Below are 17,752 nucleotides of genomic sequence, written 5' to 3'. Positions count from 1 at the left end.
TTGGTGGATTTTTCTTCCTGAAAGACTGACAATAATACTTTAGAACCTTCCGTATTTTTTTTTTATTATTAAAATTGACTTTCGTTTTGTAGTTTCACTTGCAGGAATATTAATGTTATGAAACCTGGTCAAGTTTTCTTTATCTTCAATGCAACCGAGTCATACGAAGTTTAGGTGGAATAATTTTTATGATGCAAGTTTCAAAGTTAAGTGTGCGTGTAAAGTTGAAAGGATTTTAATTTATCAGCTTTATCAACAATCGCACTTTCAATTTCTGTAGATTTACTATTATTTTCTCTGGTGGAAAAATAATTTTAATTTATAATTACATTTCAAACTACACGTTTATAATTTTATCTGCAATTGTGTTTATTATTGTATTTAAAATTTTTTTACTATATTTATTATATTATAATTATATTTGTTTAATTACAAGAAAAAAATTTTATTTAATAATATTATTTATAATTACAAATATTATAATAAATATTTATACAAATATTATAATTACAATTATTATAATAATAATTGACAATTAATTTTCAACTGGACCAGAAAATTAATTTTGAACTGGATTTTTAAATAAACGTTAATACAAAGAAAAATTCTTCAAGCTAAGGAAGGTGATGGATTATTTTCTGTCAATTTTTCCGCGATCATCAAAGGGTCATTAAACTTTATTGTTAATATTCTCGAGTTTGAAAATTTAGTTGTTTCATCAGAACCTGCTTGGATTTATTATTTATCTTATGTGACTTGGTGAAAGTAGTTCAAATAGAGACTTATAATTTGTTCTTTTTGTCTCATTAATAGTTTAGACCACAATTATTGTTATAGGTGATTTTTTATTGTCTTTAAAATGTCCCTCAGTTTACTAAAGTTTTAGCGGTCGGTGAACTCGGCTTTCTATTGACCTGTGTCTTTTTCTCTTTTCTCTCTGTCTCTCTTTCTCCTTTCATGTACATTTGGAAATTGAATGGAGACCCCAACTATTGTAATTCTCTAAAATTCGGATACGTAACAAAGTTATTTACTTTATTTTTTTACACTAATCAAAGAACATCGACGATTCGGTTCGTCGCCCTTCCTCGAAAGTTTCGCATTTGTCATTTTTGCTCGATTTCGAATGCTGGTCGAGCATGAAAAAAAGAAGCTATAATATTATTGAACTGTATTCAGGAAATTTAACTCGACTTTCTTAACTTGCAATGCTTGCAATTAATATTCTTTTTTATTTTATTAATTAATAATTTATTCAATAATTAATATTTAATTATTTACTATTTCTTACTAAGCATGATTTAATTATTTATTCATTATTATTTACTATTTTTTGTTTAGAATTTATTTATATTATTATTCATTATTATTATTTATTATTCACTCTTCAGTATATATTAATTATTTATTCGCAAATTATTATTTATTTCTAGATTTTTTATTATAGTTTGAATTTAATTTAATAAATTTTTGTTTTGTTTTCTAATGAAGTAAACGAGCTCGGGTACCAAATTCAACGATCTTTATTTATAAAATCTGATTAATAATTCCTTTAACTCATACACTTGAAATCGAGAGAGCAATTATGACTTGCTTGTCGATTTTATAACTAGGCGAAAGTTTTATTTAGAACACGCATGAAAATCCGATATATGTATATTCTTTTTTTTTACTATTTTTCTAACGCCACTTTCTCTCTCGGCTGATAAGTAAAGTCGATTTACAAATAACTATAAGGCGATTTACATTTTACCATATAGTGTAGATAATAAAAATGATTATGAAAATTATGAAATATTTTTCATTCTTTTTTTAGTTCCCCATGATTCATGTAATAGCGAATCATAACAATTTGATATTGTACGTTTTGGTAATAATTTTCAATAACGTGGAATTACAAATATATATTTAAAGTTAATCTGCAATTTTAGTGAATCGTAAAATTTTTAAATTGAACCATAACTTTACGGAGTTTTTCCTTTATTTGAGTGGAAACCATTACGAATGGCATTACGTATTATTATGAATCATAAACGAATGGCACGTTATTCGTTCCATCACTAATGATATTAGTGTTAAAGAAATAATAAGTAGTGTCAAATTTAGCATTTTTTCGCAAATATTTTTTTTTTTTATTTCTACTTCAAAAAGAAAAATTCTTTATATAAAATATTTTCATCGTTAAAATTAGTTTATTATTGCGATAATGTTTTTATTTAAATTATTTCATTTAAGTAAACTAAAGTAAATGTAAAGAATAAAGTATAATTATTTTATCTTGTTTTATTTTATTTTGAGAAATAATTCTCGTGCATCTTTGTTAAGAGCTATAAGAGTCAGTATTACAGAAAAAATTTTATTTACAAAAAAAAATCAGTATCTAGTCTAAAATAGCGGTAACTATGGAGTTTTGATTCTTGTCTAATTCTATAAAGAAACAATGAAAATGAAAGAATTCTGAAGTTTTTTGTTTGAAAAAAAGAATCTTTTGATTCATGTTTCTTTTTTTTTTCTCTAATCGAATTCTATACGAGAGACGAAGTTATCATAAATATGTGATATGTACAAATTTTGAAGAAAATAAGATAATTATTTACATTATCATGGTCCTGTAGACCAACCTAAGGAAACAAATTTTTTTTTTCGAATCCGAAATGTTACATGAAAAATAAATAAATGAAGACATATTAAATTCCCTGCTTGAACTTTTAAAGTGATATTTTATGATCTTGAAGCAGGAGAAAGTTACAACTTTGTATCATCTTTCAAAAATTTTTTCGAAAAAAATTTCCCATGAGAAGGTTGGTTCGATTCATTTACGTTTATCTAATCTTCTAATCTCTTAATCTTCTACTTTTTAGATATTCATTCAAAAATTAATTTAAAATTGAACAAAATTTTCAAATTTGCATGGTTTTTTTTTATAGTCGAGTTTTTGAACTTTTTCAATTTTAAATTAATTTGAATTTTAATCTGGTGTTATATAATTTCAATTAATTGATTCACTCGGTAGAGAATAATTAATTAAAACTATAATGTAAATTAATTTTGAAATTTCAAGTTCTAATTATGAAAATTAAAATTAATTTAATAATGTAAATTTTATTCTAGGTTTTTTTGTTGAGTTTGAGCATTTTAAACGAGAAGATTGTCATCCTGACAGGCTGGACCTTTACTTGGCCAGTTACAAGCTCCAGCCGTTGAGTCAAAGGTTAAGTGAATTGGACAATTGAAAACGTGTCGAGAGAATTTCTGTTTCCATTCGTCCCAATGACACACATAGAATTTATTGCAAAGCTTTGGATGACGGAAAAGTCCTGGTCTCGCACATTCGCCATCATCATTATCAATTAATGAGGCGGCGTCGTGTTTGCTAATTTCAAATTTCTTCTTTCCTCTATCATTTGATGCTGATGGTTTGCCAAAGAGGGATTTGCCAGATCTACCATTTGCTATTCTACTGCCAGTAGCAATTGATGCACTTGCAACATTATTATCCGTGTGAATTATATATCTTGATGATCCTCGATTTTCACTTATTGGACGTCCCGATGTCTGTGCTGATGAGACAGGAGATGATGATTCTTCTGCCTCTGATTCTGTAAGACGAGCCGGTTGACCTGAAGAAATAATTACTATTATTATTTACTCTACTATAATTATTTCAATTATTTCAATTATTTTTAATTTAACATAGTTAACAATTTTCTAGTAATTGAATATTACACATTTTTTCTACATAGTTCATGCTTTTTACGTCGGTGAAATTTTCTATATTTATAAATGATCGACGATTGAAGGAAAGAAAATATTTTTCTTGACAAGAACAATGAAAAGTTTTCCTTATTAGATAATAAAAAAAAAATAAATAAATAAATAAAATATTTTGTCTATAAATTTTTCTTGTTCAAATTATTGAACTATTCATAAAAAATTATTCAAAACATTTTTTATACAAAAATATAGAAAAATTTAAATAGAAAAATATTTTTTCTTCTAAATCGTTGATTATAAACGTGAACTTCATACCAAAATATGCTTTTTGACATTGAACAAGAAAAAAATATTTAATTAATACGAATTTTTATCTGACAAAATTTTCTTTTCAGCAAATTTCTACTTAAAGTAATTTTTATTGAAGAAAGATTCTATTTTCTATCTAGCAGAATTTCTATTTAATGTAATAATTAATATTTGATTCAGTTTATTATAAAAGAAAAATTCCACTGAATAAAAATTCTGCCAAACGGAAATTCGAATGAAAAAATATTCCACGAAAACTAGTCAATAAAATAATAATTTTATTGACTTGTTTTCGTGGAATATTTTTTGATTCGAATTTTCGATTGGCGGAATTTTCATTCAGTGGAGTTTTTCAATTTTTACTCGGTAAAATATTTAATTATAAAAATTCCAATTAACGAAATTTGTATTTCATAAAATTCTTTTACAGCAAAATTGTTGAAAGGAAAAATTTTTTTCAATAGAATTTTAGTTAAATATTAATTTAGCTTATTTTAAAATTCTAAAAATAAAAATTATTATTGAATTTAAATATTTTGAAAGGCTATTCAATTTATTATTTATTTTAAATAATATTTTGCAATTTAGAACTTGTTAGTTCATTTAATTTAATTTAAACATTTTGAAAGACGTGTCAAATTTTTATTTTGTTTCAAAATTTCTTAAATTGTTACATGAAGTCAAATTTATTTCATTAAATTAATAAAATTCATTAAATTTTGAAATTTAATGAAAATTCTTTATTTTTTAAAAAACAATTAAGAGTTTTTCTTTAAATTTAATTATTTGAACAACTTGTATAGAAATCGCAAAGATATTTCTAACAGCAACTTGAATGTAAGATATTTTTAATTAAATAATTGAACTTTTGAGTTCAATTCTAAATTTTAAAATTCAATTATTTTGCAAATTTGCAATTGGAAGTCTTCAAAAATACGATTATATTTCAAAATAATTTTTAAAAGTAAACAAATAAAAGTCATTAAAATATAAAATTTATTTCAATGAAATTTGAAAAAATTTTCAGTTGTTTCAATTTTTCGAAATTATTTTCGGAAATACAATACAATTTTTTAAAAATAATTTCAAGTACCTCCTTTTTTGTCAAGAAACAATTTTTCGGGATTTTTAAATTAAATTATTCAAAACTTCAAAATTAAAAACTAATTCTTATTTATTTTTTGACAGGAATTAAAATTTCATATAATTTCAATGAAAAACCTTTTGAAATTGAATTATTTCTAAAAATTGCAATTGCAATTCTTCCTAAATTCAATTATTTTTTTTAGCACTTTTGAATTAAATTATTCGAAACTTTAAGAATTCTTAAAGAAAAATAATGTAGTTAATAATTTTTTAAATAAAACTTTAAACATTTTTAAAGTTCTCTAATTTAAAAACCTTTTAAAATTTAATTAATTCCTAAAATTCCTGTTATAACGCTTTAAATATTCAATTATTTTCTAAAATGTTAACTGAATTTTTTTTTAAAATCAATTCCCATCAGAATTCAACGACGAGAATTGAATTATTTAAATAGAATAATTTTTGTAAATTTATAAAATAATGTATATTCAAAAATTCAATTATATTTAAAGATAATTTTAAAGATGAAAAAATTATTACAGTTTTAACTAAAATTCTTTTTTAAATTTAAATTTAATTTTAAATTTTTTAAATTTTTTAAATTTAATGTTAAATTCAGTTATTTAAATATAAAAATGAATAATTCATAGAATAATTGATTATTTTGAAAAATTGCAACTGTACTTTTTTATTGAGTTTTTGAAATCGGAGTTTAATTTTCTTACTTCACTTTCTTCACTTATTTTATTATTTACAAATTAACTATCAAATTTTTGACATAATAATTCGAACTATAAAACAAAAAATTGGAATAAAACAACACTAACTTCAAGTGAGGACAGATTATGTCGATTATTATAATATAATAATTGATTTAAAGAAGAATTTTAGTTTTTACCTTGATGATGATCATAAACGCGGATAATCGGGCCATTGTACTTTGGAGGATCCTTCTCGTCCGTAGGACAAGGTGTAGTGCTTTCTTCGAGTTTCTCTAATCTCTCATCCGACTCTTGACTAATTAGCTTCTCAGCCTTAATTTGTCCCATAGATGCTTCAGCTTTTATTCTCTCAATCGCCTTATCAGCCTCGAGATCAACATAAACGTCGGATTCATCATAATTCGCTAAGTCAACAACTCCGCGTGACGATGGTATTGACACGTGCTTTCGCCTTGGACCACGGAATATATCAAATGGATCCGATTTACATGTACATTCTGCGCCCAATTTTCCAATTAAAATCGGATGTAAATCGGTCAGTTTCACTATTATCTTTCGACCCCTGCCATTCGTTTCTTCCGCCGATAGAGATTTATCGTCTTCGTACTTGGATGTTGTGGGAGATATTTTTCGATAATTTCCATGATAGGTGGTAATTGATGGTGTTATGGCTGTTGTGTATTGAGATTGTTTGTTATCAATAGGTTTCGCAGTGCCAAGGTATTTGGTTTTCATTTCATCAACATATGCGCTGTTTGGTGTGTACTTGATGGAGCCACGATTTTGATGATCGTAATCGAATTTCGTTCCATCGATGGCTGTGGTGATGGCATCGGAGCCTGCGAGTGTTTTACCAACCGTCGAATATTTCTCAGACGAATACGAAGGCGTTGTAAAGCTATATTCTGTCGTGTATTCTTCCGCATCTGTTGGACTATTTAGTGGAAATTGGGTTGTAAATGGTCTTCTATAGGTCACGCCACTCTCTGGAGAAATTGTTGTCGATGGAATGTACACCTACGAAAAAAATTAAAATAAATATTGTATTAAATAATATTAAAATAATTTATTTTAATTTCTTAAAATAATATCAAATGTAGATATTAATAACAGGGTGGCCGCTGAATCGGGAAATCGAGAAATGACGTGGAATTTTTTTGACCTGGAAAAAATGGGAAATGACAGTGAATTTTGATCTTGACCGAGATTTTGGAATTTTTTTTTTAAAAACACTGATTAATTTGTGAGAAAAAATAGAAATATTTATTTTAAGACTTATTAATTATATTTCATTAAAAAAAAATTGAATGATCTTCTATAAAATCGTTTTATTTTTTCAGGAGATTTTATCAAAAGTACTATAAAAATATTCAATTTCTAGAATTTATAAGAAAATGATGAATTTTGTTGTCCAACGTAACAGACTTAAAAAAAGAAAAAATTTAATTTAATTTTAAATTCTTTCCATTTCTAACAATAATTAAACAAAATATAATTTTAATTAAATTCGTCGAAAAAATTTGAAAGAGAAATAATTTCACATCTTAATAAAATAGTGAAAAATAAATCAATTTATAAATTTTTATGGAATAATATTATAACAAAACAAATTTGAATTAGTAAAAATTTGAACTACTTAGAACAAAAGTGATAGAAAATTTATAAAAACAAATTTTTAAATAATAAATAAAGTAAATAAAAAAATAAAAATAAATAAAACTTCTTTTCTTAGAAAATAAATTTTTATAAAACCTTATTTTTCATTAATATCAATTTGTTTTTTTACAATTAATCATAAGCAACTATTTCTATATTTTAGAATGTTACATTTTTAAAAATTCCTGGATGCCAAAAACTAGAATTTTTTTTATCAATTCTAGAAATTTGATATTTTTCCTGTCCTACTAATAAAATTTCCTGATTTCTGATTTCTGTGATTTTCCATAAATTCCCTAACCTGTAACAACCCTGTAAAAAATAAAATCCAAACAAAAATTAAAAATGTTCTTTTTTTTACAAGTAAAATTTTCGGTTCATAGAAAAATAAAATTTCTTTTTCCGGTCAACTTACGACTTCTGCATCTGTAGCTGATTCTCGATCATAATTACTCGACGTAACGTAATTTCGTTCATCATTTTTCGAAACTGTATATCCAGTTGTACTCGAACCACGATAAATCTGAAAAAGAATTTTTAAATTTATATTTTCGTTTCTACGTGCTTCGGATCGACTTTAAAGAACAAAAAAAAGTAAACCAAGACCTATAGGGGAATGTAGTCAAGGTTGGCCTACTGTCTAGGTAGGCCACTCGCGTTTTTTTTTCAAGTTCACTAGCGCCACCTACGCGCATTTTTGTCGAAGCTTGTCTTAGTGAAACCTAACTTTTTGTTCAATTACATTTTCGGAAAATCGAAAATTGTGTTTTCTGTGACGTCGGTACAAAAAAAGCTCAAAAAAAGTTTTGTGCATAATGTGAAAAACCATTAATAAAAGATAAAAAACAAATTGAATCGTCAAGGCAAGTATGCAGAAAATTTGTGGGACTCATGGTTGAAAGGAAAACAAAGTAAAAAATCGAATCCCGAAACGTATTTCTTTATGGTTACAACAATTCGGTAATGTTACTTACTGTCAAGGTCGGCCACTATGTGTTTAAAATGCGCAAAGTTGAGGACGAGCTACTTCATTTGCAAAAACTGCAATTCTGTATAACTCATAATATAATTGATCATCTTATTAATATTTTTATTTAATTTTATTAATATTTTAGTTCAAAACTTTTTTTTATTTATATTTATTTTTTTATATTGTTTATTGTTATTATTTTGTTATTTCATTAAGTTACAAACTGTAAACAATAAAGAATCAATTTTCCGTAACTCCAAACATGTTATTTTATTTTTTAACGATTAATGCCCTTTGAATTTTAAACATGGCCGACCTTGACTGTAATGGCCAACCTGGACTACAATTTTTTTTTTTTTTAAATCTTTATAACTTTTTCATTTTTAAACCTGTCAATTTACTTTGTACAGAAAAAATGTTCCTATTAAACAGGACTTTCCAACCATATACTTCAATTGTCCAAATTCATTTTTAAAAAAAAGTTATAAACAAAAGTCAAAAAGGTGGCCGACCTAGACTATGTTCCCCTATTATATCCATAGTTGTTACAAAAATTAGATTTTTTATTTCCTTTATTTTCACGATTACTTTTAAAAAATTGTAATAAAATGTTTTAAAACATAAAATTCATTTCAATAATAAAAATTTAATAAATTATTTCTAAACATTACAACTGTAATTCTTATAAAATTATATTATTTTATAGAATTTTTAACTAAATTTATTTAAAAGTTTGATAATTTTTAAAAATTAGTGTTTAAATATTATTGAATATTATCAATTGAAATTTTCAAAAATTTTAATTTGAAACCTTCTGATATTTTATAATTTCCAAAAACTGCTACTATATTTTCTTCAGAATCCAATTATTTTAAAATAATTTTTAGAAAGTTTTTTGAGAGTTTAATCATTTAAAAAGAGGAAAATTCACACAAAATTAATATTTTTAATACTCAAAAATTTTTAATTTCAAACCTTTTAAAATTTAATTATTTCTAAAACTTTTTATTATAAATCTTCCAATATTGAAGTAGGTATTTTTTTTAGAATTTTTAATTAAAATTTTTCTCGAAAAGAATTATTTTTAATAATTTTCAGAAACTAATTCGAAAATTCGAACATAATTTTTTTTTTAAATTCAATTGGCAACAGTTAAATATTAAGAAATTTTGATTATTCTATAGTTTTTTAATTAAATAAGAAACGTTAAAAAATTCAACTAAATTCAAAAGAATTTGAACTAAAATTTTAGAAAAAACTGAGATTTTTAGAATTTTTAATTAATATTTTCAATTAAATATTTTTAATTATACAAAATAAGTATTTTCAATTATTAAAAATTTTTAATTTGACACCTTTTGAAATTGAATTATTTCTAAAAATTCTTACTATGATTCTTTCAAAATTCAATTATTGTCCAGAATTTTAAAACTAAAATTCTTCTCTAAATTAGTTATTTTTAATTAATTGCAGAAAGTTATTGGAGAATTCAATCTTTTAAATACAATAATTCAATTTTTTTTATAAAAGTTGCAAACAGCTTATGGTTTTTTTTAAAAATGTTTTAAAATGAAAAAGAAAATTCAATGACAATTTAAATTTTGTAGTATTTTAAAATAACACCAAAAATCAGAAGTTTTTTACAACTTCTAGAAATTTGATATTATTTTACTACTTTGAATAAAATTCCCCAACATTTCTGATTTTTCTGATAACTTTCTTATTGTTAAAATTCATAAAATTGTAAATATAAATCTAACTCAAAAATAAATGTTGGAAAATATTTAAAACTAATAATTTATATATTTGTTTTAATTAATAATAATTTCTCTTTTTAGGACAAAATACTGTTTCATGCGTTAAAAAACTAGTAGAACATTATAGTTATTTTAATACTGTGAAAGTCAAAATAAATTGCATTTTATGCCAAAAAAATGGTTTCTGGAGAAAAAACTGGAAAGTCATATTTTATCAAAATAAGTCAAAAAAATACTATCCAAGGCCGGTATTTAAGTTCCCGTGGATAATTTTTCATCCTACCTGTCCCTTTTCTGCCTGGGCCGAAAGACTAACAGCCATATTCGGTTGACTGGTCTCTTTGTGTCCGAAAATTCCCCTATCATTAGCAGTAGTTGTCGCCTGTGAATAATCATTCGTTACTTGCGTTCGCTGATAAACAGGAGTTTCAATACGCGACGGTTTCACCGTAGAAATAGAATTTTGACTATCGTATTTCGCTGGTGTGACAATAACAGGAATTTTCGTCGATGAAACAACTGTCTTGTAACCATTGTCAACAATCGGTTGAACTGAAGTGCCACCGGGAATTTTCGCCGCTTGATAAATAGTTGTTTGGAATTGTTCCTTAGTTCCAGTTGTGTATCCCACTGGAACTATTGGCGACTGGTAACCACTTTGCAAATTCGATTGCTTATAATCCGTTGATTGATAAACCGTAGACTGATAATCTGTGCTGGTTCGATCAGAATTCGTGTACGATCCCTGATAGTTTTCGGATGTTGGCTGATAGTTTTTGTCTGATTGATAGTTGGGTCTGTTGTAATTGTTCGTAGCGGATTGTTCTCTATAATTGCTGACAGTAGATTGATAACCTGGGTTTCGATAATCGCTGGTAGCGGAAGGTTGATAAGTTTTGTCATTAACGATAGCGGAGGGTTCGTAACCTGGTTTTCTGTAATCGCTGGTAGCAGAGGATTGATAGACTGGTTGATTATAATTGTTGCCAAATCCTCTTTGTTCATTTACGTCGACGGATTGTTCTCCAGCTTGGTAGTTACTGTTACCAGATGGTTGCTGACCCCCTGTTTGGTACTGTCCAGCTCCCGTTGATTTGACATCGTAAGGTCTATCAGTGGCAGCAGAGGATTTTACTAGTACGAAAGTGCCGATAGGTCTGCTAGTAATTGCTGAGTTTTTAATTGGTGCAAAAGTGCCCACAGGTCTGTCAGTGATAGGAGAGTTTTTAATGGGTACAAAAGTACCTGAAGGTCTGTCAGTTATAGCAGATTTAATTGGCACAAAAGTACCTGACGGTCTATCACTCACAGCCGCCGATTTTACTGGTAGGAAAGTACCTGAAGGTCTGTCAGCTATAACAGAAGATTTAATTGGTGCAAAAGTACCTGAAGGTCTATCAGTTATAGCAGATTTAATTGGCACAAAAGTACCTGAAGGTCTATCACTCACAGCAGCCGATTTTACTGGTAGGAAAGTACCTGAAGGTCTTTGAGTAGCAGAGCTTTTAATCGGTACGAAAATACCTGAAGATCCATCAGATCTAATTGGTTCGAAAGTACCGGCAGGAACGTCGGTAACACCTGGTTGATATTGTCCTCCACTCAACTCTACATCACTGTAAGCGCCCGTGGGTCTCCCAGTAAAACTATTAGATCCAATTTCCTCAAAAGGTCTTTCAGTAACAGAACTTTTTATTCCCACAGAAGATTTCACTGGTTCGTAAGGTCTTTCGGTACCAGCAGACGACACGAACGGTTGATTTGTGGCAAGTACCTCGGCACTTATCAAAGGTGCCAATGTGGTAGCTTCCTGATACGAACTCGTTGAGAGCGACGGTTGAGTAGAATAAGATCCGGATTGAATATTCAAACTGGGAGTGGAAATACCATTGGATTGTGAAATTACCCGATTGCTATAACCAACATTGCCGGCGAAGGCATTTTCTCCAATATTATCCAGATTTGGTCTCGGTCTGGGCGAGGTGCCAATTACGTAACTTCCACTGCCTCCCAATTGAGCGGTCGTGAATCCAGTTCTTGTTGGTCCGGTTTTTGTAAAGCCTTCCGGAGTGAAGACACCCGGACCGGCGAATTGTTGCGGAGAAGTTGAAAGACTGGTGTCTTCGATGTCGGGAATAGTCTCTAGGGATGGTGAGAAATTTCGAAAATCGCTCTCGGGTATTTTAGTGACGACGAAACCGTTATTGTATCGAATGGTACCACGTCCGCCATTATCGTGATATTCATTTATTTTGTAGCCGGAGTTTTCTCTGTTGTAAACGGGCGTTGTCTGGGAACCAACTGGAATCGTTTTGGAATTGGTGCCTCCACGATAGGTGGTAATTAGTGGATTGGCTATGCGATGATCGGCTGTGAAGAGATTTGGACCACGATATGTGGTTATTGGTGGACCGGCTGTTACAGAATTTCCTTGATTAATTTCCGGTTGATTATTTTCTGCGAATATGATTCTTCCTGAAGAGGTTTGACCTGTTGAATAGTAAGCAGGTGTTGATATTACTCCTACAATTGGACTGTTTGGTACCGGATTCTTTTCTGCCAGTGCGATCCCTCCTGGAGAAGGTTGACCTGCTGGATAGTAATCGGGTGTTGTTTTTACTCCTAGAATGGCACTATTTTGTGCCTGATTCGCTAGAAAAACATTATTGGAATATCTGTTTGGATTCGTATAATCCGTTCCTGTATTAACATATTCTGGTTGATTGGCATTTCCTCGGGTGTAGTAAGAACCAGAGGAAGAAACTGGAGGTTGATTGGTATTTCCTCGGGCGTCGTAAGGATCAGAGGAAGAAACTGGAGGTTGATTGGTATTTCCTCGGGCGTAATAAGAACCAGAGGAAGAAACTGGAGGACTTACGAAGCTACCTGCAATTTTTCCGTTATCTGATCCCTCGAATTGACTAGAAGTTACTCCATTTGTGGAAGTGATATGAACGTTTGGATAACTGTTGGATATTGTTTTATAACCCGCTTGGTTGTAGATAGTTGTCGGAGTAGGTCCAGTGAATGCGGTACTTCCAATTCCGACAGAATCGGCAGGAATCCTGGATCCGTACTCTCCTGTTGAGTAATCGACAGTTGGTTGTTTAGAACCAATTGTTCCTGATGCATCAGAAGAGCCATAGTTGTTTGGTTGGTATCGATCATTACCAGTCTGTTGCCTTGTTTTTGTATAATCAGTCTGAAAACCAGATGAAGTGGAGTATTTGTTACTATCTTGATCTGCTTTTCCAGATGTTGCGAAACCTTGTTGAACTTCGGAAAATGATGGACGAGTTGAGTATACTTCACCTCTTGATCCAGTGTAGCCTTCAATTCTTGATCCAGTGTATCCTTCACCTCTAGAACTTGTATATCCGGTTCCAGTCTGTTCACTTATAGTTCTTCCACCAGATGCTGTGGAATAAGCAGCACCTGCCGAAGTACTTGAACCATACGCAGGAGTGACTCCTTTTATTTTTCCCGTGTAACCAACATTAGCTGAATATCCTGAGGAACCTTCAGGTCGTACCGTTGAAACTCCAGAACTGAATTTTGAGGATCCGTCAGCAGTGAATCCAGAATTTACCGAAGCAGGACGTCTTGTAGCTCCTGAATAACCCGCATTAGTCGAGTATCCTCTAATGGAATCGTCTGACGCGGTATTTTCCACTTTTCCATTAGCATGACCCGTGTATTGTGGACTTTTGTAAACAGATTGTGAACCATGTCTTCCTTTGTTTCCTCCCTCGGGAGACAGGGAGATTCGATGCGATCCCGCTGCAACTTGCTTTCTACCAGATCCAGAATTAATTTTTCCAGACGAAGGACTTTTTCTAAACTCTGATGAATCATTCTTCTTTGAACTCTCAATATAATCGTAATTACCAACATGACTGTAATCTCCAAGACTCTCGCCACTTTCATCGTGTTCTGCTGCTTTTGTTGTGTGCTCATCGGAACCAAATTCCAAACCAACGGTGACGTCATGATCATCTTTCTCATTATTGTCGTAACCAACGGTTGTGTAGTGGTCGTAATCGGAAGTTGTGTGATGGTGATAATCAGTAGTTGTATGATGATCATCTTTAGTAGTATGGTGATCATGTTCAGTAGTATGATGATCATGTTCAGTAGTATGGTGATCATGCTCAGTAGTATGATGATCATGTTCAGTGGTATGATGATCATGCTCAGTGGTATGGTGATCATATTCAGTAGTTGTGTGATAATCATGTTCAGTGGTTGTGTGATAATTATGTTCAGTAGTTGTATGATAATCATGTTCAGTGGTTGTGTGATAATTATGTTCAGTAGTCGTATGATGATCGTAATCATGTCCCTTGTCCTCATCACTGTGTTTATCGTCGTCATCTTTTCCGTGTTTATCATCATCATCCTTTCCGTGTTTATCATAATCATCATCCTTTCCGTGCTTGTCGTCATCATCATCTTTACCTCCGTGTCCTTTGCCAGGAAAAACTGGACTTGTATCGTGTCCACCGTAATTTTCTTCGGAATCGTCGTCTTTTTCTTGATCATCATGTCCTCCATTTCCACCTTTGTGACCACCTTTACTTCCTCCGTTACCATTATGACCGCCATGCCCTCCATTTCCACCATTGTGACCACCTTTGTTTCCTCCGTTACCATTATGACCGCCATGCCCTCCATTTCCACCTTTGTGACCACCTTTACTTCCTCCGTTACCATTATGTCCGCCATGACCGCCATTACCGTCATGTCCCTTATGTCCTCCGTTACCATTGTGCCCTCCATTTCCATCATGTCCTTTATGTCCTCCATTACCATCATGTCCTTTATGTCCTCCATTTCCATTATGTCCACCGTTTCCATCATGTCCCATGTGCCCTCCAGATCCACCGCGACCATCGTAACCTCCGTATCCACCGTGACCTCCATGGTTTCCGTCACCATCATGACCTCCCTTAACTCCATTGCCTCCAGATCCTCCATGCCCATGATCGATCATTCCGTAGCCGCCACCAGGAGAAACAGGACTCACGTGATGTCCACCATAACCATCGTCATCTCCATAGCTTCCAAGGCCTCCATAATCACCTTCTCTTCCATAACCTCCTCCATTATCTCCATTGCCCCCACTGCCTCCATGACCTCCATTACCCCCACTGCCTCCATTATCTCCATTGCCCCCACTGCCTCCATGACCTCCATTACCCCCACTGCCTCCATGACCTCCATTATCCCAACTGCCTCCATCACCTCCATTTCCATGACCTCCGTTATCCCAACCGCCTCCATCACCTCCATTTCCATGACCTCCGTTATCCCAACTACCTCCATGACCTCCGTAATCCCAACTGCCACCATGGCCTCCATAATCTCCATGTCCACCATGATCTTCATGACCTCCGTAATCTCCATTTCCACCATGATCTTCATGACCTCCATAATCATCATGTCCTCCGTAGCCACCGAAATGAGTATAGGTGTAGCCACCACCTCCGCATTTTGGCACTAGCCAAGGCCACTCGCAGATCAGTTTATCTTCATCGAAGACAAGTCCGAAAGGACAACGGAATTCGTATGGTATCATGTGTGGTCCACCTAAAAAAATGTACGAAATTTGTAGTATTGTGCGAATATTAGGTCAATATTAAGGCAATGTTTTGATAATGTTTAGAGAATACTAAAGCATTATTATTATGTGATAGTATTAAAGCAATACTGAGGCAAAATTGTGTCAATATTAAGGCAATACTGTGACAATATTATTACAGTCTTAAGGCAATACTAAAGCTACATTATAAAATTATTACTAAGGCAAAATTTAGAAAATATTGTGACAGTATTTACGCAATACTAATGTTATACATTGTAAAATTATTAAAGCTTAATTAAGGCCCTGCATTATCGTTAAGAGTATTAAGCAGGATTACCACAAAAAGTTTATTTTGTTTTTTCCTGATTTCCAGACAAAATTTTAACTTTTTCCCTGACCCCTAAGAATATTCTGATTCATTATAAAAATGATTAGATACTAAAAAAAATGTTTTATTACATTTATTTACGAATTTTCTTAATTGCAAAATGATTCGAAAATATCAATAACTTCATTTTTAAACATTTATATTTAATCATTATTATTTTTCCATAGAAATGAAGAGTTTCAAAAATTTCAAATTCAAACCTTTTGAAATTCAATAACTTATAAGAATATTTTATTTATTTATTTATAAAACATTAAGACCGAGTGATAAAATCATTCTTATATAATGTAAGAATATTCTTACTATAATTTCTCCAAATTTTTTTCATCATTTTAATTCAATTACTATTTTCTAGACTTTTTAACTAAAATTCTTCTTTAAATCAATTATCTATATTTTTAAAATAATTTTTGAAAAAGTTCTTTGAGAATTTTCAAATTTATTTGTTTACTATTCAATTTTACGAAAATTCTTCAATTAAATATATTAGAAAATAAGAACTTCAAATAATTTGAAAAAAAAATTCAATTAATCTTTTTTAAATAATTAATTCTACAGAATTCTTAGTTAAAAGTATAAAAAATTCAGATTTTTCAAGATTTTAATTTGAAACATTTTCAAAATTCAATTATTTCTAACAATTCTCGCTATAATTCTTTTAATATTCAATTATTATCTAAAATTTTAACTGAAATTGATTTTTAAATCAATTTTTATTAGAAAATTCAACGAGAATTAAATTATTTAAATACAAAAATTAATAATTCCTAAAAATTAATCAAATAATAGTTTTCTGTAATTATATCAACCTAAATCGAAGCAGGCGAAGAACCATCGACAATTTTCTGGATCGGCATAATAGCCGGGATGATCGGGACACTCGAATCTTGTTTTTGGTACTGGTGCTATTTCACTACTTCCTGGACATGGTGAGCCTTTTGAGAGTGATCCTGGCCACACGCAAACTTCTGTTATTTCATCAAATGCCAATCCTGCAGGACAATCAAACTCAAATACCGAGTAATCGTCTATCTGCTGATTGAATTTCACACAGCGGTAAAATCTGTAAAAAATTATTTTTTATTTTCATTTACGAATAATATAATTTAGATTTTTTTTCACTTTTTTTTATTTCTTAGTAGTAAAGGTAATTTTCACTCAGACAATGTTTTTAATTCTTGTAAATATATTTTTATTATTTTTTATTCAGTAGTAAAGTTCATTTTCAATTAATTAAATTATTAATTAATAATTAACCAATTAATTCAAATTTAATTCAATTTCAATTCAAAAATTTTCAATTCCAATAATTAAAATTCAATTTATTCATTTAGCAGCACAAAATAAATAGTGAAATTTAGTATTTAGTAATAAAATTAGTAATAAAAACAGTTGAAGTCAAAAAAAGATAACATTTTCTAATTTTAGTATCAATTAAATAAATTAATTACAGTCAAAACAATTTTTTTATATTTACTTATATTATTAAAAATAATTAATTAAAAAATGATTTTTAATAAATAAATCCCGTACACCGTTAAATAAATTGTTATCGTTTTTGTTAAA

The 17,752-nt window shown here is 29.8% G+C and overlaps 1 protein-coding gene across 3 annotated transcripts in view; it reads right to left on the bottom strand.

The window, feature by feature from the left end:
* Positions 1-2,991: 2,991 nt before the first annotated feature.
* LOC122504569 (serine-rich adhesin for platelets-like) overlaps positions 2,992-17,752 on the bottom strand; it is a 120,560-nt gene continuing 105,799 nt past the window's right edge. For all 3 annotated transcript variants that reach the window (XM_043615727.1, XM_043615726.1, XM_043615728.1), the window contains 5 exons: positions 16,996-17,249; positions 10,498-15,803; positions 7,903-8,010; positions 6,008-6,848; positions 2,992-3,620 (listed from right to left, as the gene is read on the bottom strand). In XM_043615727.1, coding sequence (XP_043471662.1) covers positions 3,136-3,620; positions 6,008-6,848; positions 7,903-8,010; positions 10,498-15,803; positions 16,996-17,249 — 6,994 coding nt within the window. In that variant the 3' untranslated portion in view covers positions 2,992-3,135. The remainder of the gene's footprint in view (positions 3,621-6,007; positions 6,849-7,902; positions 8,011-10,497; positions 15,804-16,995; positions 17,250-17,752) is intronic.

Source organism: Leptopilina heterotoma, unplaced genomic scaffold (genome assembly GCF_015476425.1).
Source record: "Leptopilina heterotoma isolate Lh14 unplaced genomic scaffold, ASM1547642v1 Lhet_305, whole genome shotgun sequence".
Classification (NCBI taxonomy): domain Eukaryota; kingdom Metazoa; phylum Arthropoda; class Insecta; order Hymenoptera; family Figitidae; genus Leptopilina; species Leptopilina heterotoma.
Note: the sequence above shows the minus strand (reverse complement) of the source record. Positions and strands in the feature narration are given on the sequence as shown.